This window comes from Anolis sagrei, chromosome 3, assembly GCF_037176765.1.
Source record: "Anolis sagrei isolate rAnoSag1 chromosome 3, rAnoSag1.mat, whole genome shotgun sequence".
Lineage (NCBI taxonomy): Eukaryota > Metazoa > Chordata > Lepidosauria > Squamata > Dactyloidae > Anolis > Anolis sagrei.
In genome coordinates, this window is record NC_090023.1 from 164,711,537 (window position 1) to 164,735,829 (window position 24,293).

Sequence of the window (24,293 nt, forward strand, 5' to 3'; positions counted from 1 at the left end):
TGTGGATTGATGCTGTTGATCCTGTTGTTGCATTGTTATGTTTTAATTGCACTGACACTGTTTGATAATTGTACCATGTAAACCGCATTGAGTTGCCTGTTAAGGGCTGAAAAATGCGGTATAGAAATAAAGCAAATAATAAATAATAGTCTCCAAGGAAGCAGAAAACAAGCTTGCTCCCTCCTCCCTGTGGCTTCCTTTCACATATTTATACATGGCTATCATATCTCCTCTCAGCCTTCTCTTCTTCAGGCTAAACATGCCCAGCTCCTTAAGCCGCTCCTCATAGGGCTTGTTCTCCAGACCCTTGATTATTTTAGTTGCCCTCCTCTGGACACATTCCAGCTTGTCAATATCTCTCTTGAATTGTGGTGCCCAGAATTGGACACAATATTCCAGGTGTGGTCTAACCAAAGCAGAATAGAGGGGTAGCATGACTTCCCTAGATCTAGACACTATGCTCCTATTGATGCAGGCCAAAATCCCATTGACTTTTACTGGCATCCTTCTAGACAACTAGGGTTGTCACTGTCATATCTTCAAATTTGAAGGGGACAAGGTGTCAGGGGGACAAAAGTGTCAACAAGGGACAACAGCTAAAAGTGGATGACAGAACATAAGAGCTAGAAATCTAGGGAAAGAAGGCATGGGGAATCAGGAAAACTGTCACCCAGTGACCCATTGAGGCATGCCATCATACTATTTTCACCACACAGCACTCCCAGCATTTGCACAGGAAGTTAAAAAAAAACACCACACTATACATGTAAAGTGAAGAGTTTTAACACAATTTATTTTATGCTTAAATAATCAACTAGATCATCCAGTGTTTGTGGTGTTTTCTTCTCATACATATGTAATTAGAGCTATTATCAATGAATCCTGCTTTCATATGAAGATAATTAACAAATTAAAATATTTCACTAAAACCCCAAATCAAAATGCCCTTTAAAACACAGCAGCCTTAACAACCTAATATTACACTGCTAGGATGATTACAGATGATTGGCTTACTTAAAGATTCTACATCTTTGAGCCAGTACACAATGCAGTAATATTTTTTTACAGCGTGCTGCCAGTCTGTTAGCTAAGAATTTCTCTTAATTTTTTTTTAAAAAATTCCCAAACTTGTGCTTACAAGAGCACCAACCCACTCCTAAAAGCTGCAAGCATTTCCCCCTGGGATAAAGCAAGAACAGATAAGATCCCCCACCCCTCCACCCCGTGATGCAACTACTGTATATGTTACAGTTTCTTTAAACTGTAGGTCATTTCCCTTAAAAAAATTGGCAACAGCAACAAATATTAGATGAAGGGCTTTGTGTTGACAGGAAAAGGGCACCCTCTGCCAAGTACTATCGATGCCCGACCACCTTTCATTTTCAGTGGTGCTCAGGTCAGAGCCCAACAGCGGGTCCCCCTTAAATGAATGCCCACCCCCACCCCCCAAGATTCTCACTTCTCATGTGTCCTAGTGTTTGCAAAATTGGAAAAAGAGTTCATCAAAATAAGGTGAGATGCATGCATCAAAATATTAGTACTCTGAAGGAAAAAAGTCATCTTTTTGTTTTCACAGAACTACAGAATTCCTCATCTCAGGAATCATTAAATTTGCAGGAGATTTTAAAGATTTTTTTAAAATCAAGCTAGCGTTTTTGCATATACAAACAATATAATTGCTAAATATACAAGAATCTGTGAAGATACACCCAGAATACCCCTGCAGGTGTAGCGGTTTGAGACACTGTTCAACGTGAATGCAATATCCCGTTTGTGAGCTAAGAGGCAGTGCCTTATCAACATTTATTCTACTTCTCCTTAGAATTTATACAGTGTTATTTATTTACAGTTAAATTATTGATGTTAGGTCTTTTTTTTAAAAAAAAAAAGAAACAAAAGAGTGTTTTGTTACCCTGACAGTTTGGGTCCAAGAAAAATAAGGCGAACTGTTGTGGATTTTAGTATATTTTTAGTGTCTCTCTGTGGTTTGAATCATTTTTTCATGTTGTTACATCCTCTTTTGCTTTGCGATGGCATCACATTGCTTCAGAGAAGCTGTTCCAGTGTGGCATCTTCTTATACACTGCACCATTCTTCCATTTGCACACTCTCCAATGCCGTGAACGAAAGTGAATCTCCATGCTCTGGTTGAATTGGCTCATGCTAAAATTAAATGAATTTTTGTTTTGTTTTGTGGTGTTCTTCACATGAAAACCATGCGGTTAATGTGTGGAAGCAGCAAACACACACGCACACACACTTCTTTTATCAGTGGCTTGATAATTCCTGTCGATTTTTCTCTTCCTTGAGTTTTCCTCTAAAATACTGGCAGTAAAAGCACACACAGTCTTGTGTCAAAGGAGAAGAAGGTGGAGAAAAAAGAGAGAAAGTGGTATCAATATCCATGATGTACATTCGAAAACATTATCAAATTCCAGTCCTATGTACTGCTCTGCTACACAGTGAATATTCCTTATCAAAATATCTGGGATCAAAAGTGTTTGGGATCATCCATATTTGCCCTTATGTACAAATATGGCAAATATGGATGATCCTTTAAAATATTGGCAGTAAAAGCACACACAGTCTTGTGTCAAAGGAGAAGGTGGAGAAAAAAGAGAGAAAGTGGTATCAATATCCATAATGTACGTTTGAAAACATTATCAAATTCCAGTCCTATGTACTGCTCTGCTACACAGTGAATATCCCTTATCAAAATATCTGGGATCAAAAGTGTTTGGGATCATCCATATTTGCCCTTATGTACAAATATGGCAAATATGGATGATCCTTTAAAATACTGGCAGTAAAAGCACACACAGTCTTGTGTCAAAGGAGAAGAAGGTGGAGAAAAAAGAGAGAAAGTGGTATCAATATCCATGATGTACATTTGAAAACATTATCAAGTTCCAGTCCTATGTACTGCTCTGCTACACAGTGAATATCCCTTATCAAAATATCTGGGATCAAAAGTGTTTGGGATCATCCATATTTGCCCTTATGTACATAATGAGATATCTTTGAAGTAGCACCCAAATCTAAACACAAAATTCATATACCGCATATACTCGAATATAAGCCTAGTTTTTAATCCCTTTTTGTAGGCTGAAAAAGTCCGCCTTGTTTTATACTTGAGTCAAGGTTATTTATTATTTTACTCTGTTGTTGTTGTTATTGGGTTGTTGTAGGTTTTTTCGGGCTATATGGCCATGGTCTAGAGGCATTTTCTCCTGACGTTTCGCCTGCATCTATGCTAAGCATCCTGAGAGGTAGTGAGGATGCTTGCCATAGATGCAGGCGAAACGTCAGGAGAAAATGTCTCTAGACCATGATAAATTTTCCAACCTGGCAATCTACAGGAGGAGCCTGAAAACTTGGTTATTCCAATGTGCCTTCAATGATGTAAGATACTCCATGACCAAACTCTGCATAAAATGACCTCAGAAACACTTTATTTTATGGTTCGTGCAATTAAATCCTGCCTCCTCCTCGGATCCCCTTCCTGATTTTCATTTTGTCCTATCTCCCAGTGTTTTAAAATTTTATCTTTGAATTTGGACCTGCCCGGTGTGATACTTTGTGTTTTAATGTTTGATTTTATACTGCTGTGTCACTTATTGATATTGGTTTTGCATTTTATGTAATTTATTTTTTGATTTTCTGTTGTGTTTTTTTGTGTTTATATTGTGCTTACTGTATTGATGGGAGTGACCTTATGTAAGCCACCCCGAGTCCCCTTGGGGAGATGGAAGCAGGGTATAAATAAAGCATTATTATTATTATTATTATTATTATTATTATTATTATTATTATAAAAACAGTATTCAATTCAAGCTCAAGAGATCACATATTGCATTGTCCTATCTCCCAAAGATTTTAAAATTTTAGCCTTGAATGCGGCCATGCCCAGTGAAATCCTATGTTTTTAATTGTATGTTTTATATTGTCTGTGTTGTTTATTATATTTCTTTGCATTTTATGTATTTTATTTATATTGTTATGTTTTTGTATTATGATGTATGTACTGAACTGATGGGCATGGGCTCATGTAAGCCGCACCGAGTCCCCCTGGGGTAGATGAAGCGGGATATAAATAAAGTATTATTATTATTATTATTATTATTATTATATTGCTAAAGGCATGTTTTTTAAAAAATCTCAGCTGCTTTTTGTTTATTTCTAGATAAACCGTCTGTATTATTATTATTATTATTATTATTATTATTAATTCATTTTATGCTGCTTTTCTCCCATGGGTGGGGCTCAAAGCAACGCACAGTGGTAAAAACAGCAATTACATAAAAATACATTCAAATAGACATCATAAAACAACGAACACAGAAACCCAATTACCTAATGTTATAGAACAGGGGTCCTCAAACTAAGGCCCGGGGGCCGGATGCAGCCCTCCAAGGTCATTTACCTGGCCCTCACTCAGGGTCAACCTAAGTATTAAACTACTTGAAACCACACAATAACAACAACAATCCTATCTCATCAGCCAAAAACTGGGCCACACTTCACATTGAAATACTAATAAGTTTATATTTATTTAAATTGTTCTTCATTTTAATTATTGTATTGTTTTTAAATGTTTTGGCACTATAAATAAGATATGTGCAATATGCATAGGAATTCATTCGTATTTTTTTCGAATTATAATCTGGCCCACCAACAGTTTGAGGGACTGTGACCTGGACCTCTGTTTAAAAAGTTTGTGGACCCGTGTTATAGAATAACATAATAACTTACAACAATACCATTAAAAATTTCCCTAACCTCAGGCTTACAGCAATATAAGCTCCATGTTTGTTTTCATGTCAGTTGATAGTAACCTATAAAGTCAGGTTTGGCTTCCTTGAGTATTTACGTAACATTTTGGATGGTAGATGCCATGTACATGCATTAATTACATGCAATTGAAAAGTAAATACAGTGATCTGACTGTTGATTGTACACTTAATGAGTGTAGAGCAAAAAAAATTAAAGTATATGCTGCTTGCTAAGAATCATATTTCCTTAGAATTGTAAGAAAAGAGAGTGCATCAAACTAACCATTTGCTGTTTGGCTGTTATGAGTATGTTGTCTTCTCCATGTGCCGGACTTCCTTCTTTGTCTTCAATTTATATCCTTCTCCCTGCTTTAAAGAAAAGGTACATGTTTAGAAATCATAGGCTATTGTCAAACGTATTCCCTTGAGGCCCATATAGCTGTAATACGAAAGGTACAAAGCTGTTAAATCAGAACACATTTCAGAGGCACACAAACCACAGCTTTAGCCACTCTACCGACTTGCAAAACACAAACTTTCAAAATCAGCTCTGGTATAGCAGAGGCAGTCCTACAATGGATTTTATGATGAACTGGTGTAATATCACATCGGTTGATGGACTATCACATTCTAAATGTCTTTAACATTACTTAGAATTGAATTCTTTACTCTCACTTTCCAAAATCATATCAAGATATTATTGTTCAGCACCCAAGATTAGCTAAGAATCTGCAGATCCAGCTTCTGAAGTTCAATATTAATTGTGAACTCTATTGTCACTGCTTTCTACTAGCATCTTTCTGATGGAGTGTCATTAGGAGTGGTGATGGGGGTCACCCCATGACGTCATCAGAGGGGTTGACAGGAACCTTCATGATTAGGGGAGAGAGACCTAAGACTGGAGGGAAAGAAACCAAATAATGATCAGTCCTGGCCTTTGCTCCCTTATTAACTGAGGGCTAGTGCGGGAGGGCTCTGTCCTTACTTTCTCATATGGATAAAGATATAATTATTAAACTGGCTCTTCATCACCTCCCTTGTGCATGCTTAAATGGACTGTTCCATGTATTTGTTGTTGTTTTTTTTACGGCATTTATATGCCGCCCTTCTCACCCCGAAGGGGACTCAGAGCGGCTCACAAGATATATTTTCATGCAATATATTATATTTTTAGCATAGTACAATATCAGTATTATATATTACTATATTGCACTATACCATTATATTGTAATATTATTAGTAATATGACATGTAATGTAAATATATAATTATAATATTATATTATTATTACTAGTATTATATTGTATTACATTATAATATTATAAATATCATATATATATATATATATATATATATATATATATATATATACATACAATATACTATATTATATTATATTGGTAAAGACAAGATGGAAATGTCTTCTGCTCCCCTCTGGCTCCACCCCTCCTTCTCCCCCACACATTTACGAGGGGTATTTTTTAAGTAAGGTCCGTTTTGTTGTAGACACTAGTAGTTCGCGTGTATACTGCAACAAGCTTGCGCGTCGTGTACTGGCATGCCTCGGGAACAACTGTGCTCTGTAGCTAACCTATACGGTTCTGTTCTGTGCTTTAAAAATGTTTAAGACTATCAACTCACCCGCCGCACGTGAGGTTCGCTCAGTGTTACGGTTTTTGTCAGCAAGGAACCTGCCTGCTGCAGAAATTCATCGACAGATTTGTGAAGTGTACGGTGATACTGTTATGAGTGAAAGCAAAGGGCATAAGTGGGTACGACAATTCAAAGATGGCCGTGACAGCATCCATGATGAGGACCGCTCCGGTTGCCGTTCTTTGATTACAGACGATTTGGTAGCTTTTGGTGGTGGCAAGTTTTTATGAAGAGGGTATTTTAAAATTGGTTCAGAGGTATGATAAGTGTTTGAACAAACTTGGCAACTATGTCAAAAAATAGAGTGAACTATGTACTTTCTGAAAATAAATTTACTTTTTTGAAATAAACTTTTGTTGTGTACTTATGTTCAAATGGACCTTACTTTAAAAATACCCCTCGTATATTTTCATACAATATATTATATTTTAGCATAGTACAATATCAGTATTATATATTACTATATTGCACTATACCATTATATTGTAATATTATTAGTAATATTACATGTAATGTAGATATATAATTATAATATTATATTATTATTACTAGTATTATATTGCATTACATTATAATATTATAAATATGATATGTATATACAATATGCTATATTATATTATTGGTAAAGACAAGATGGAAATGTCTTCTGCTCCTCTCTGTCTCCATCCTTCCTTCTCCCCCACACATTTACAATATTTCCCATTCAACATCCTTTTTTTAAAAAAAAAACAACAACAACAAAACAACTATTAAAAACCCCTTCTCCACAGCATCACTTTCCAGTTCCTCTCCCCCTCCCTGTCATATACCCAACTAGTCTTACTTTTGTATTGTCGAAGGCTTTCATGGCCGGAATCACTGGGTTGTTGTAGGTTTTTTCGGGCTATATGGCCATGGTCTAGAGGCATTCTCTCCTGACATTTCGCCTGCATCTATGGCAAGCATCCTCACTTCACTACCTCTGAGGATGCTTGTCATAGATGCAGGCAAAACGTCAGGAGAGAATGCCTCTAGACCATGGCTATATAGCCCGAAAAAACCTACAACAACCCAGTTTTACTTTTGACTCTAACAACAGCTGCTTGTGTTTTTACTACTGTTTGCCAAAACACATGCTCTTTTATGGAGTGCTCTGATACGTGAAAGTAAATATAAGTTTAATTTACAATTCTGATTGCTGAGAGACACATTTCCTGTTCTGGAATGAGCTAATCATACATTTTGAAATATCTGGATCTTTCCCTGCTGCCTTGTGGGCTGTCCCCAGTTCATTGCTGCTTCTCCCACTATGGTCTCTTGGCATATCAGGAGCAAGGGATGGCGTAATGTGTGTGTGTGTGCATATGTGTACATGAGCACACCCAAACACAATCCCAGGATGAAGGAGGGATGGGCAGATATGGATACTTTGAAGGTTCTGTTATTTTATCTATAATATTATGGTACAGGAAGATGTCCATAGGAGTGATACCATGAGTTACTGTATGGGGTGAAACTAGCTCTAGTGACACCACTGCAAACAAACAAATGAAAATCCTGCCAGAAGACTGTAATGATCACAATCTTATTACATTTCTGTGTACGAACCCACACAATCTCTTCGATCATCTGGAGAGGCCCTGCTCACGCTCCCACCTCCTTCGCAGGCACGATTGGTGGGGACGAGGGAGAGGGCCTTCTCGGTGGTGGTCCCTCGACTCTGAAATTCACTCCCTAAGGACATCAGACATGCCCCAACGCTGGCAGTCTTTAAGAGGAGCCTGAAAACATGTGCCTTCCCAGAATAAGGAGAATCTCTCAGCAATATGCCCTCATAATGCACTTTAATAAGGACTTAGGATTGTCTGCGTGCCCTAATCTTTCTCCGAAAACCCTATCCTAATTTTCCTTACCTTGTTCATGCCCAGCACTTTTTAATTTTAAATTTGAATTTTACATTGGGCCGGCCATTGGTTTTTAAATGCTGTATGTTTTTGATATTGTTATCATTTATTGCTTATTGTGTATTTTTGTTTTTGAGTTTATTTCAACTGTTTTGTATTGATTTATTGTTATTGCTTCTGTTTATTGATGTGTTGTGGACTTGGTCTCATGTAAGCTGCACCGAGTCCCTTGGGGAGATGGTAGCGGGGTACAAATAAATTATTATTATTATTATTATTATTATTATTATTATTATTATCCTTTTGAGTTTTGATGTGCATCTTGTCAAAAGCACAGGCATTTTTGCTTTGCATGGCCCAATGTTAAGATGCAAGCTTCTAATCATTCAGCAGCGCTTAGGTTTTAGAAGGCCACCACACAATTTGATTACCATAGCATCATGTTTTTTCTCATGGGGGATAACAACACGCCTTAATACTTTCCGGGTAACCTGTGGGACGCAATATAGGAAAAAATAAATAATGATTTATTTCTTGTCTGAATCTGAAAGGTCAAAGTTGAGGTCAAAAAAGAAATCAACATTATATCTATATACTGAGAGAGAAAGCGACGAATGAAATGGGAAAGAAGGATTACTTTTCTAGTGACGACGTTGCCTTCTTCATCAGTAAACTGCTCTTCTGTAACAGATTCACCAGGAATGTTTTTTGCTTCCTCACCCTAAAGAACGTGTTAAAAGATTAACCATGGTTACCCATGTTCACAGGCACTGGAGGTTCAGCATCACACCAAGCAATCCAAAATCATGCCAGGCTGGATTTTACTTGCTGTAAACAGTAACTCAAAATATTCTCCACCAAATGTATTTTGCATTGTTTCTGTATCACATGACATTTTGTGGAAATATGCAATCACAAGTCTTCTATGAGAGGCTGCCACTAGAAAGAAAGGTTGGTCAATTCCTTTCACCCACTCACTTCCCTCTGGTAAGTTTGTTTGGTTGATTTCGTGTGCACACAGAGACTTCTCTGGATTCCAGCTGTAACGAAATAGCTAATTATAATGTATGTTTTAAATGTGTTTATTGATGTTGGGATATGATAGGAGCAGGCCAGCTGATGTGTTGCCTGAGCTGAGGCGTTGCCATAGCGATGGAACCGGCTGTTAGAATGTAACCAAGTTAGAGAAGCCAAAGGGGCGGAGCTAACTGCCACTTGGCAAGGGCAGGCATTTTAAAAGAGTCAGTTTTCTTTTGATCAGTGGAACCAAAGTGGAAGATGGGTTCTGGTGTATGGAGAAACCGAACCCAGTGGTTTAAGTCTTCTGCTTGTGTGTTTAGAGAGTCAATTGGACCTGTTTAAATTAGAATTAGCTTGCGAGCTAAGGGGAAAAGAAACCCCAGTTGAAATCCATAACTTTAGTGGGGATAGCTGAAGGGAGAAAAAGGCAAGCCAGTGCCTTGAATTGTCAGTTAAGAAAAGAAAGATACTTCACAGTGAAATAAGTTTAAAACCAGTCTGGTGGAAGTAAAAGCCATACTGAGAGTTATATTGAAAACTGTTTAACAAAACTCAACTATAACAACATTTAAAAGAATACAGAATAACCATCAAATGTTGTACACCTTAAATAAATATTTCCTTGATCAGTTCTTTATAATCAAGACTCATGGCCATTTATTGAGAACTTGATTTGTGTATTAGGAACATATCTCTGTCACTTGAAAAAGCTGTGTGTTTCTATAAGATCAAAGAAAAGTAAAGCTACTACTACTAATCTCTCCCATCTATGAGCATGATACAGAGCATCTATGAGCATGATACATGAGCATGATGGTTTCACTTATCTGACGTTTCATTTACTCATTTGGGGGTCTCCTGATCTGTACCCTCTTCCTGGTACTTCCATCATTTATCTTACTGAAAATAAGTAAGTGGTTTGATGGATCTATGCCAGGGGTCCTCAAACTTAGGTCCAGGGACCCGGTACGGCCCTCCAAGGTCATTTACCCGGCCCTCGCTCAGGGTCAACATAAGTCCGAATTGACTTGAAAGCACACAACAAGAACAACAATCCTATCTCATCAGTCAAAAACAGGCCCACACTTCCCATTGAAATGCTAATAAGTTTATATTTGTTAAAATTGTTCTTCATTTTGATTATAGTATTGTTTTTAAGTGTGTTTTTTTTGTACTATAAATAAGATATGTGCAATGTGCATAGGAATTCATTCATGGTTTTTTTTTTTCAAATTATAGTCCAGCCCCCCAACAGTTTGAGAGACTGTGACCTGGCCTCTGTTTAAAAAGTTTGAGGACCCCGGATCTATGCTAACTTCAGGAACATAACCCCGTGGATATTGAGGAGAGGGATCATACTGTACTAAGATCCATAGGTGATCATGACTCACAAATAATGTTTTGCTACTGTCACTACCACTGCCTAAAACTGAGTGCAGTTATGATATCAAAATAACCATGGACCATTGACCTTTTACATTTGCAGGTTTGCCTTTTGCAGATTTGATTATTATAAGATTTGATTAAAATGTTTTCCCTAGGAATCTCTAGGTTCTCCAGTGTGACTCTATGATGACATGCTAGAGGACCTAGGGATTCCTAGTAAGGTGTTCTCTTGGATGCAAACACATTTCCATACATCTTCATTTTAAAGGAGATTGTGGAATTTTTTGTTCAGGTATGAATGTATTGCCGAAGGCTTTCTACATAGGGACCACCAAACTCAGCGCCCAAACATGAATCAAGGAACATGAAAGACTCTGCAGACTACTGCAGAAATCAGCCATAGCAGAGCACCTGCTGAACCAACCTGGGCACAGCATATTATTTGAGAACACAGAAATGCTGGACCACTCTCACAACTACCATGTCAGACTACACAGAGATGCCATTGAAATACACAAGCATGTGGACAATTTTAACAGAAAGGAGGAAACCATGAAAATGAACAAAATCTGGCTAACAGTATTAAAAAAACTCTAAAATTACAACAGCACAACAACAGAGAGGAAACAAACAAGGACATCTAATCACCTCTCAACAAAAGTTTGACCTAGGCAATGTCAGGCCATTATATGCTAATAAGGTGGTCAGTTGAAACATTCACACCTAGCTCTAGCAGACAAGAGTCCTTTGTCTCACCCTGCTCATTCCACAGATATATAAACCCTTTTTCCTAGTTCCAGCAGACCTCACTACCTCTGAGGATGCTTGCCATAGATGCAGGAGAAACGTCAGGAGAGAATGCCTCTAGACCATGGCCATATAGCTCGAAAAAACCTACAACAACCCACTGTTCAGGTATGCCTTTCATTGCTCCCTTTCATCCATCTATGGTATATTCCTACCACCAGCAGTTACAAGCTGCCTGCCCCAGTTTACACTGGGACAGGCAGCTAAAAAGAGAGATCAAAATATAATATTTTTAGTGTTGTTCCTAGCCATAAATAGCTTATCTGCCTGAACGTATCTCCCTTTATGAACCAGTCCGAGTGTTAGGATCGGCTAGGGAGGTCCTGCTCTCGGTCTTGCCGCCTTCACAGATGAGATGTGGGGACGAGAGACAGGGACTTCTCGGTGATGGCCCCTAGGCTGTGGAACTCCCTTCCCAGTGAGATTAGATCAGCCCCTTCCTCCAGGTGTTCAGGGAAAAAAACTTGGCTGTGCATGCAGGTGTTTGGCAAGTGATAGTATTGCAGAATAATACCTATCACAATATAGCCATAAATAAAGCATCAAAATGATGACAATGGGAATGGTCTAATGTTAATATGTCTATGTTTATGTGATGGTGTTTTATGTATAGTGTTTTAATGGTTTTAATGGTTTAAAACCGGAGCCCCTGGTGGCGCAGTGGGTTAAACCCCTGTGCTGGCAGGACAGGTCGCAGGTTCGAATCCGGGGAGAGGCGGATGAGCTCTCTCTATCAGCTCCAGCTCCTCATGCGGGGACATGAGAGAAGCCTCCCACAATGATGATAAAACATCATCCAGGCGTCTCCTGGGCAACGTACTTGCAGACGGCCAATTATCTTGCACCAGAAGCGACTTGCCGTTTCCCAGGTCGCTACTGACATGACCAACCTTAAAAACTCTGGCATAGACACTGAGAACTGGGAAGCCCTGGCCCTTGACCGCTCCTGCTGGAGGTCATCTGAGACCAGCAGTGCTGCAGAATTTGAAGAGGCACGAATGGAGGGCGAAAGGGAGAAGCGTGCCAAGAGGAAGGCGTGTCAAGCCAACCCCGACCGAGACCGCCTTCCACCTGGAATCCAATGCCCTCACTGCGGAAGAAGATGCAGAGCAAGAATAGGGCTCCACAGCCACATATGGACCCACAAGAACACTGGAAAACAATTATCCTCGGAAAGCGAGGGATCGCCTAAGTAAGTACTGACACGACCAAAAAATTTGGTTTAATTCATGTTTATATGTTATCGATTTTAGTGAATGTTACGTATTGCTTTTATATATATATTGGCAGCATTGAATTTTGCCATGTTTTACACCACTCTAAGTCCCTACTGTGCAGGGCTGGTGTTCGGTTCCTTAAAGGCCAAAAGCCCAGCAGCCATTTTCTTAGCTTAGAGCCAAAAGGTGGCGGAGCCAGCAGGCATCCATTTTGTAAGCACAAGAGCCAAAAAAAAGGGGGGGGGCAGCCAACAGGCAGCCTTGAGGGAATGTGTCGCCACCTGATTGGTCAATAGCCCTGGAGGGAGAAAGTGGGTGGAGCCAAGAGAAGGCAAGGGGAAAAAAAGAGCCATTTTAAATGCCAGTTGGAAGTTTTGAAAATGACAGTTGGAGTTTAGAATTGTCAGTGGGAGTTTGGAAATAGCAGGAGTTTGGGATTCGAAAAGGGAGGAAGAAGGAAGATTAGCTTGTGCTATATAATGGTTACTTCAAAGGAAGAACTATTGGTTTGAACAGACCCTGGAGAATTGGGCTGTTTGTATTAAGGAACTGTTTAGTGGAATACTAGAAGTTTCTCAGTTTAAAGGTTTTGACTGGAACCTGTAACTCAAGCACTGAACTACTTCTGAAACCAAAACACTTTGTACAAGAATATTGCAACCAGTAAGCTTCTCTGCCTGTTCTAAGTAATTAAATAAACATCTTTTTTTGTTCATACCAAACAAAAGTCTCTGTGTACCTCATACAAACTACACACATAAGGTAGCTTGAGGAAGAGTTGTCCTGTGCTGGATGGGGTTACACTCCCCCTGAAGTCACAGGTCCGCAGTTTGGGTGTCCTCTTGGACTCATCACTTACGCTTGAAGTTCAGGCGTCAGCGGTGGCCGGGAGGGCTTTTGCACAATTGAGACTCGTGCGCCAACTGCGACCGTACCTCGTGAAGGCGGATCTGGCCAGGGTGGTCCATGCCTTAGTCACCTCCAGATTGGACTACTGTAATGCGCTCTACGTGGGGCTGCCCTTGAAAACGGCTCGGAAATTCCAACTGATCCAACGGGCGGCGGCCAGGTTGTTAACTGGTGCTCCTTACAGGGAGAGGTCAACCCTCCTGTTTAAGGAGCTCCATTGGCTGCCGTTCATTTTCCGGTCCCAATTCAAGGTGCAGGTGCTTATCTACAAAGCCCTAAATGGTTTGGGACCCGCCTACCTGCATGACCGCATCTCCGTATATGAACCCACACGATCTCTCCGATCATCTGGAGAGGCCCTGCTCACGATTCCACCTGTGTCGCAAGCGCGATTGGTGGGGACGAGGGACAGGGCCTTCTCCGTGGTGGCCCCCCGACTCTGGAACTCTCTCCCCAAGGATATCAGACAAGCCCCAACATTGGCAGTCTTTAGGAAGAGCTTGAAGACGTGGTTGTTCCAGTGTGCCTTCCCAGAATAGGAAACTCCTAGCATCGTGTCCCAATTGCACTTTACTAGAGATTAAGATTGTCTGCACACCGCACTTATCTCCAAAAACCTATCCATCTCACCTGTCATGTTCAGCATTTTAAAATTTTAATCATTACACTTGGCCCAGCCTTAGTTTTAAATATGACATGGTGTAATTGTCTAATGTTTATTGCTATTGTTTTAATGTTTATTGCTTGTTTTATGAGTTTATTTATTGTTGTATTTGTTATGCTGTTGTTTTATTGATGTGTTGGGCCTCGGCCTCTTGTAAGCCGCACCGAGTCCTTCGGGAGATGTTAGCGGGGTATAAATAAAGGTGGGTGTTATTATTATTATTATTATTATTATTATTATTATTATTATTATGAGTTCTATATTTGGTGGCAGTGTGTAATAAATCTCTTCTATCAGGGTATCTCTTTTACCTTTTGGTGAGCAGCATTGGGATACGAGTAACACCATTAATCCAGTGATTCTAAACCAAAGATTTACCTCAGAAGCTACCACAATCATGGCCCCACCAAAAGCCAGAAAGAATGTTGCTGAGAAGTAGGGGCAGGGGGTACTACTGAATCACCAGAAGAGAGTCAGGAGCAAGTGGCTACCTCTCTGGAATTGGAAAGGTTAAGATTACAGCTTGAAATGAGAAAAAATGAAATTGAGGCCGAAAGAGAACAAAAGGAGAAGGATAGAGAGGCTGAAAGAGAACAAAGAGAGAGAGAGAGAGAGAGAACAAAAAGAGACAAGATAGAGAGGCTGAATGAGAAAGAATGAGGCTTGAGGAACAAATGTTAGAACTGAGGATGAGGGAATCTGAGAGACCAATTGGTGGAAACAGACCCTGGAGAATTGGGCTGTTTGTATTAAGGAACTGTTTAGTGGAATACTAAAAGTTTCTCAGTTTAAAGGTTTTGACTGGAACCTGTAATTCAAGCACTGAAATACTTCTGTACAAAACACTTTGTACAAGAATATTGCAACCACTAAGCTTTTGTACCTGTTCTAAGTAAATAAATCAACATCTTTCTTTGTTCATATCAAACTAAAGCTTCTGTGTGCTTCATATAAACTACACACATAAGGTAGCTTGTGGAAGAGTTCTATATTTGGTGGCAGCGTGTAATAAATCTCTTCTATCAGGGTATCTGATGGGCAACAGAGACAGAATCAGTCAAGGTGTGCATGATAAAATGGGCGAAAAACATCGGTAGACCAATCAAGTTTAAAGAATGGGAACAAATTTGGTCCAAGAAAATTAAATATTCCTATTCCACAGATTTAAAAGAGAATTGGTATAAGATGTTCCATAGATGGTACATGACGCCTCAGAAGTTAGGACTAATGTACAAAAAAACCAGCAACAAATGCTGGAAGTGTGAAGATCAAATAGAAACATTTTCCATCAATGGTGGACCTGCCCTAAAGCCCAAACTTTTTGGAAAAAGATAAATGAAACATGTGAGAAGATTCTCAAAATAAAGATACAGAAAAAAGCAGAATGCTTTCTACTGGGAATATTTGACGAAGAATGCGAGTTGGATACAAACAAAGATATTCTACTTACTTACCTAATGACAGCAGCAAGAATAGTGTTTGCCAAGAAATGGAAATTAAGTGAAGTACCAGCAAGAGAAGAATGGCTAAATAAAGTTCTTGAAATAAAAGAAATGGACACCCTGAGCTACGCGTTAAAAGATTCACAAGGACCCCCATTCAAGAGAACCGATTGGAAGCTATTTGATGAATTTATGGAAAGGAATCAGAATTAGAGAGAGACGAGAAGAAATTAGAAGGAAACAAAAATAGGATTAGAAGGGAGAAACCACAAGAAGAAATCCGGAATGAAACCTAAAGCTCAGTTTGCGGAGAAGATGATTCAGAAGTCAAAACTCCCCTACATGGACAACCCCCCCCCCCCAACCATTTCTGCAACCCTAACCCCACCCCGTCTAACCCAGTTCCATCCCTGCATCCTCCCCAATCTTAGATTCTCAACATAGGGCCCCTTCCTTCCCCCAAATCTTCCCCACTCTTTTCCCCTTATTCTATTTCCTGCTTTGTCCCAAACACCCTTTACTGTTTAAAATATCTTTTTTTTTAATTACTGTATTCACTGAAATATATCTAATAAAAATTATTTTTTAAAAAAAAGGTTATCTCTTTTACAGTCCCCCCCCCCCCCAAGGGTGAGAGAGAGTGGTATAGAAATGCAAATAAATAAATAAATAATTGCCCCTAATCCAGTTTAATTTTATTATATCCAGCAACATTTGTCTATATCTATATATACCCATGAAAAGAAACCATGCAGTACACAGTGGGATTATGAAAGACAATCTATCATGCAGTTTGGTGGTTTCTCACCACAAAAATCTAATGTTTAACTTGCCAGTTATGAGATAAATATCAAACCACACAGGGGAGTTTAATTGTGAACAGCACTATATTAGCATCACAGTCCAGGACCTAGGCCATGCCAATGGGCTCTTAACATATGATACCTTCAGAATCAAACGCCGGCGATACACTCTCGTGGTGATTCTCTGTTCTTCATCTGAGCTTGAATCACTCCCAATCACAATGTCACTGTCACTGTCACTGTCACTAAACTCCTGATAAATGCAGTTTTTAGTACATTTTACCAGCTCATTTAAAAGACAAACATGAATCTAAGCAGGAACAGAGGGGAGGAGGAAAAGGTTATTCCCAACATTAGTTCATCCCCCATAACAATGCAATGGGAAAGTGTGTAATTCTGCTCTCGGCGCTGGCTCTTGTTTGAATTTGGGAACACTCTACTACAGTCAAGGCGACATTGGCCTCAAAAGATTTTCAGACCCAACAGGGGTTTGTACAGGTACAATATGAATGGGTTCCTGAGTTAATACATACAACCCAGTGGCCCACTTGTAAGCAGAAAGAAAAATAAACCAGTTCAGCCAATAATGTGACTGGTGAAACTTATTATACAATTCTGAATTATAGCATTCACAAAACAATATTATATGCGTTTGGTAAAGTCACTCAAAAAAGTATCAACGTTGTATGTTCTTGCGTTGAGTTGAACTTAAATCCGTAGTCCACAACCGATACTCGAAATTAGAATCAAACGCATAGCAGAGTATCTTATCCCACTAAACATAAAAACCTATGTTTCTAAGGGGAACAAGTACCGAGTTTATAATCTTTCCACCAGAGGAAGGCCGGAAGTGAGGCCAAAACCAGTTGTGGTCTATGGATTTAAGTTCAACTTGACACAAGAACATAAAACATTAATACTTTTGATGTATTGTTTTAATGTTTTACTGTTACTGCTTTAATGTTTATTGGTTTGCTTTATGAGTTTTATTGTTGTATTTGTTATACTGTTGTTTTATTGAGGGCCTTGGCCTTTGTAAGCCATACCGAGTCCTTCAGGAGATGTTAGTGGGGTACAAATAAAGTTAATAATAATAATAATAATAATAATAATAATAATAATAGTAATAATAACAATAATACTTTTTGGAGTGACTGTACCAAACGCATATAATATTGTTTTGTGAATGCTATGATTTGGAACTGTATATTAAGTTTCACCAGTCACATTATTGGCTGAACTGATTCATTTTTCTTTCTATGTACAAGTGGGCTATTGTATTGTTTGTACAAGTACAGCCATTATGCTGTTTCCTTAAAAGACACTGTTTACTCACAGAGAGGAACCTTTGGAAACCTGCCAAACTTCACTACTAAACTCTTGGTTTCTTCTGTTGGCCTTGGTAATCTACTGTTAGCAGGTCAGGTTCATTCTCAAGATTTCCAACTCCCAGTGGTCCTAAACATGTTTCTCAGAACTATATTTTCTGTGAAGCTACGTGGGCAAAGGGACCCTTGTGACTCAGCTTGTGTCATCACCAGTGGGCTCTCCGCATGTGACATCAGGCCTCTGTGGCCTCTTGTATAGGCTGCAAAATGGCTTTGGGTTTAAAGATGAATTTCAAATCCACCCTGAGATCTTCCTATCACTTATACAACTTCCAGGTCTAGCTAACCAATGATTGCACCTTCATATGGCTCTCTACTGGCAAGAGATGGCAGTAAACACACACCCAACACTTTGGCCAAACATGTTTTTTTTTTGATGAGAGTTTAGTACACCCTACCCATCCAATTTGGAGGCAACTGCTAGGTTTCCAGTAGAAATCCTTCCCAATCCTCTATGACCTCTCTTTCCAGCCCTCTGAATCTAGTCTCTCTTGTCATGGCTGAAAAAAGATCTATAGACAATCTCTGTTTATCTGATTATAAAAGGACATTTTTATCTTATGGGAAATGTTTGAAATGCTATACTAAATAATTAGCAGGATATCGCCAAACCCTGTCCACAATCACTAATATAATGACAAAACCAGTTTTGAATGATGGATGTGGTTCTTATTGCTAAATAGAGAACCACTCTCCCCCATCCCCTCTGTAGATCTGATGTGGCTGTGCCATTTCTTCCCTTCTTGTTCTAAACTTAAATCTGGGTCCTAGCAATGCAATTCTCTAGATGTTGGCCTTGGGAGATATAAAAAGGGTGATATAGGATGTAGCCACAGAATAATTGCCATTCTGGATGAACAAAAACAGCGGAGATTTATACCTTTGGTTCGGAGGCTGTTGCTCCCGCTTCTTCCTCAGCTTTTAGTCTCATTTTGCTGTCGTTGGAAGTATTCCAGCTTGTCTTTTTCATGCTGACAGGCACAGAGGTTTTAGGCGCATCAACTGCTGGCTTGCTAGATTCTTGCAAAGATTTCTGATGCGAGATCATGTGTTGCTCAGTTCGGAGAGCACTTTGCATTTTTGGTTTCACAGTTTCCTTCTCGCTTTGCTTTCCTAGACCATTCGCAGACTCTTGAGCAAAAGGCTTTGTCTTTACTTCTTTTGCAGATTCCGAGTAACTTCCATTGGTTTCCAGTTTTCCTGCTTCTCCTTTCAGATATGAGGTAATAGAATCTCTACATTGGTCAGGGCTACAAAAGGAAGCAGGGACAGATAGACAAACAATTCAATAATGACACCAGTCAAAACGATATGCCATCCCTATATCCAAATGAAACGTTCAGCTGCAGCTGGGAATTGTAACTAAACTACACAAATCCCATGGTTCTTAAAATGCTACAAACCCACTGAAATTGTGCAGTGTGGATATATACCCTATGGGTTAGGAATGAGTTGTGGTCACATTTTTTGATGGCATTAAATTGTCAAGTGAGAACAAAAAAAAAGTTCCAAAAGGTTCTACATAATTGAGATAATGGACAGCAAAATGGCAATTGTGATTCAAATTAAACCAAGTGGAAAATAGTGTATAAGGGGGTTTGTGGGGTGGAATCCCACTTCTCACATACACTGATGGGCTCTGAAGAGACAGTGACAGTGAAAATATAAGGTCAGTGTGCAGCTGTTATTAAAAAGGCTACTTTCATATTGGGCATAATTACAAAAGGAACGGAAAGCTGCAAAGTACCATACCACCCACAGTGCAACTACATCTGAGGAACGGCTTAAGGAGCTGGGCATGTTTAGCCTAAAGAAGAGAAGGCTGAGAGGAGATATGATAGCCATGTATAAATATGTGAGAGGAAGTCACAGGGAGGAGGGAGCTAGCTTGTTTACTGCTTCCCTGGAGACTAGGACGTGAACAATGGCTTCAAACTACAAGGAAGGAGATTCCATCTGAACATGAGGAAGAACTTCCTGTCTGTGAGAGCCATTCAGCAGTGGAACTCTCTGCCCTGGAGTGTGGTGGAGGCTCCTTCTTTGGAAGCTTTTAAACAGAGGCTGGGTGGCCATCTGTCGGGGGTGCTTTGAATGCAATATTCCTGCTTCTTGGCAGGGGGTTGGACTGGAAGGCCCATGAGGTCTCTTCCAACTCTATGATTCTATGAAATACTTCGATGAGTAGGTCCCTTAATCTAATACATAGTTAAAGAGGGAAACGACAACCAAAATGATCAAGTAATGGAAGCAACCTCCCTATGAGAAAAAGTCATATCTGGGATTATTTAGCAGTGGTGGTGGTAGGGAGCAAGTAAGGGGACACATGACAGTTACATATAAAATAATGCATGGTCCAGAGGAAGTATACAGGACAGTCTGTCATCATACAAGAACATGGCATTATTTGCTAAAGTTGAACGTAAAGGAGATTCAGGACAGAATCTCCGTTGAGCAGGCACTTGCACATACAGGGTAACAGACATAGGAAAATGGAACAGTTGACAATGTGACTGGACAATATTTTTAATGAGGAGACCCTAATGATACATGTTTTTATTGATTTTATTGCTTCTGTTATGGTTTTATTATTCAATTGTTTTATTATATTGAAATTGTATTTTATGGTCTTGGTACCAACTGTAAACTGCCCCAAGTCGCCTGCGGGCTGCAAGGGACGGTATATAAATATAGTAAATAAATACATAAAAAATTAAATAAAGTTCTTTTTCACACAGCACACAATTAAAACTGTAGAACTAGTGCCACTAAATACAATCATGGCTGCTACCTTGGATGGTTTTCAGATGGGTCTGCATAAATTAAGGGGAATGTGCCATCAATAACAATTAGTCAGGATACCTTATCTATCACAAGAGATATCAGACCCAGCATGCTTCTATATATAAGTTTCTGGGATTCACAAGATTCAGGGTGCAAGCACATGCTGTAGGCGGTCTTCCTACTGGTAATGTGACCATAATAGTTCACTACATAGGCTCTAGTCTGAGTCATTATGGCTCTTATATTCACATCGACAATATGATGGTACAGATGTTGCCACCATAATATAAACCCCTTGGTCATCTGTATCTTGAGATCAGGACTAGAAGAATTGCAAGGAAGTCATGAGAGCATTGCAGTGTGAAAGCTTGTTGTCTGAATAGTTTGTGTAACAGCTGTAAGGTGTTGTTGTGAGGGCAACAGCATCTTATTTCCCCTAAAACGGGGGGGGGGGGGGGTGTCCTCAAACTCTTTAAACAGAGGGCCAGGTCACAGCCCCTCAAACTGTTGGAGGGCCAGATTATAATTTGGAAAAAAATGAATGAATTCCTATGCACACTGAACATATCTTACTTGTAGTGCAAAAACACTTTAAAAATACAATAATTAAAATGAAGAACAATTTTAGCAAATGCAAACTTATGAGTATTTCAATGAGAAGTGTGAGCCTGCTTTTGGATGATGAGATAGGATTGTTGTGGTTGTTGTGTGCTTTCAAGTCGTTTCAGATTTAGGTTGACCCTGAGAGAGGGCCGGGTAAATGACCTTGGAGGGCCGTATCCAGACCCCAGGTCTTAGTTTGAGGCCCCTGCTCTAAAATATCTCATTTTATCCCTTTGCATCGAAGGTAAGCCAGGTAAAGGAAAGGAGCAGAATGGCCTGTGTAGATGATTGACAGAAATTGTAAAGAAAGTGAAAAGGTGTGATGCAGTTTGGTTGTAGCTAATATTGCAGGCAACACCTTCTATTTCCTTTGCTCATTATCCTGGTTACTTCATGTTTCACAGTCCCTCAGGAGAATAGTCCCTCAGAAACAAAAACTAATAAGATCAAATGGGGGAAAACGCAGGGAGAAAAAGCAATTGGCTGATAAATGTTTTTACTTTGCCTTACCTCTAGAAAATGAACCATTACACCACAGAGTAGATGAATCAGAGTGTGGGAAAGTCACGCTTTTAAGACTACACATCTGAGAGGTCTTCACAAGTCTTGGTAGCTTTCCTCCAAGCCTCATGAGACTTGCAGAGGGACTACAATAAACTCTTATTAAAAATGCTCATCACCAGGCTGTACCCATCTCAAGTGCCCAAAATGGCAAAGAGCACAGAACTTATACCATAAGTCCCTATTAAAAATGGCCACTACAGCTCCCCTCCACCTCAAGTGCACAAAATGATGCCCATGATGTATTCTTTGGGCTCCCCTGCATCTTGAGCCCAAAAAGAAGTTGCAAAAGAAGGGAAGGAGATGGGATGGAAACACCGCTTCTTTGCCCTGTCCTGTCCCTGGTATTTGTACTGCTCTTCTGTCTTCCTTTTCCAGGCCATTTTCCTATTCTTTTTCCTCATTTATATCCCTTTTCCTATTTATATTTGTACTGATGCAAACATCAATACAATTTTCACACACCTCTTCAATTGTGATCCCTCAAATAAACAGGTCCCCTCCTGTCATGGCTCACTTTGAGCCTGAGCTTTCTGAGCCTGAGTTTCCTCAGGAGGAGGAGGAGGATGGGTTACAGATTTCTGAACATGTCCCTGTGGTTGAGGCAGACAGTGTTGATTCTGAAGAAGAGACTGCATTTCTGTTTCCCAGAGAAAGGAATGTTGTTTTAGATCATGATTTAAGTAAAACTTCACAGCTGCAGGTGGAGGAGTCAGCCGCTCCATCTGGGAGCTCAGTGCCTCTCGGTTCCCAGGGTGACCAGTCCCAGGATAATGAGTTATCTGGCCTTGAAGGTGATGGGGATTTGATTAGGGAGGACCGTTTGCAATTAAGGGTACGCCAAAATGCTCGGCTTGTCAACAAATGGGAAGTTTGAGGTCAATGTAATGCTTTCATGCTAGGGAAACATATTTAATGATCGGATTGAAGTCAATCCTTTGTCAGTGCAACTTTGCTTACACCCTGTTAACGTCTCTGGAATTGCCTTGGTTTTTGGGGAAAGCTTTGGCTCTTTGGGACTTTGGTTTTGATCTTGGCTTCTGGGGACTATCTCATACTGCCATAGATTCTGGTTTGACCCATGCTTGTGGATAATACATGTTATTTGCCTCTGGACCTTGGAAACTCTGCCTTTGCATTTAAGACTCTGTTTTTGGCTATTGAACTTTTGCAACCTTATTTCTATGTTTATGATTTTGCTTTTTCTTCAATAAACTACAAAACCTACAGCCTTGGAGTGTGGTGTTATCCTGAGCTGCGACACCTCCTCTATTTAGCTCTTCCTAAATATGATCCCTCTATGCATTTTTTTAAAAAAGAAGAAAATATTTGTTTGTTACATGCCCCAAAGCTTTACTGTTATAAACAAATGAATGAAACAATCCATAATTTTGGCCCTCAAACCTGCTTTCAATTTATGTATGAGGTTAACTTATATAGGTTTCTAAACAATACTTTTATAATGGAGTTTCAACTTTTGATGCTGGTTGTGTTTCCAATGTTCCACTTTAAATCAGCCTTGAGAACATTTCTGGATAACTGATTTATAAAATACAATTGATAGAGAAATATAATTGTGACTGTTGTTTATTTATATAACCACAATATTTAGAAACCTCAAGAGGCATTTGGAGGGGGTGATGGAGACTACATACAAATTGAAGAACATTGGAATTATTTTGAGATTTAGAACATGTGGTCATTTTGAAACTGAAACAGACTTGCTTAACCACTTCCATACCTTTCATCTCGTTGATCCAGCAAATCCCCACTTATTCTGCGTCCTGGTGTCGGCGGTTCCACGTTGACACTGGAGGCTTCACTCTGCCAACCTGTAATTGAAGATAGTTCCTGTTCTGCCTGCTTCACATACTTAAGAATAGACAAGACCTTTTCTTCCGTCATCTCCTCAGACTCAACAATTTCATCAAGGTGAATATCTTCAAACAGAGATTTAAGCTTTTCTTCCGTCATCTCCTCATCAGTACCAGACTTTTCTCTCTCATGATGTTCAGTTCTCACTAGGGTCGGACTAGTTTCTTCACACTGCATTTGTTTTGGAATCCCAGCATAACTACCAAGATATTGAGGGTAATCAGTCAGGTCCATCTCCTCCACTTGGATCTGGCCTGGATCTTTAGATGTTCCTTTTCTAGGCACTGAGAATTGCTGTTTGCCATCTTCCAGTGAAGTGTCTTCTTCAATCACCACTGGAGGTCCTTTTGCTGTATCATCTACGTTGCCCTGTAAAGTTACTAACACGTCACTCAGTCTACTGGGAGTTCTAAGGGGTGACTCTATACTAGAGAAATCACTACAGAAATCATCTTGATGGGAATGAGTGGGTGGCATGTGGCGCAACCCAGTGGGAGTTTCCAGTTCCATTTGAATCGTGGGATAACCT

General features: G+C 39.6%; 1 protein-coding gene across 2 annotated transcripts in view; it reads right to left on the reverse strand.

Moving 5' to 3' along the window:
* Positions 1–767: 767 nt before the first annotated feature.
* The window catches only part of ANK3 (ankyrin 3), a 719,992-nt gene continuing 696,466 nt past the window's right edge, over positions 768–24,293 (reverse strand). Inside the window, exons 44-50 of one of the 2 annotated variants that reach the window (XM_067465652.1) lie at positions 23,631–24,291; positions 18,825–19,194; positions 16,699–16,809; positions 8,946–9,029; positions 8,740–8,799; positions 5,056–5,141; positions 768–2,348 (exon numbers count right to left, since the gene is read on the reverse strand). In XM_067465652.1, the coding sequence (XP_067321753.1) occupies positions 5,073–5,141; positions 8,740–8,799; positions 8,946–9,029; positions 16,699–16,809; positions 18,825–19,194; positions 23,631–24,291 (1,355 nt within the window). In that variant the 3' untranslated portion in view covers positions 768–2,348; positions 5,056–5,072. The remainder of the gene's footprint in view (positions 2,349–5,055; positions 5,142–8,739; positions 8,800–8,945; positions 9,030–16,698; positions 16,810–18,824; positions 19,195–23,630; positions 24,292–24,293) is intronic. The other variant, XM_067465653.1, reaches the window with a different exon arrangement.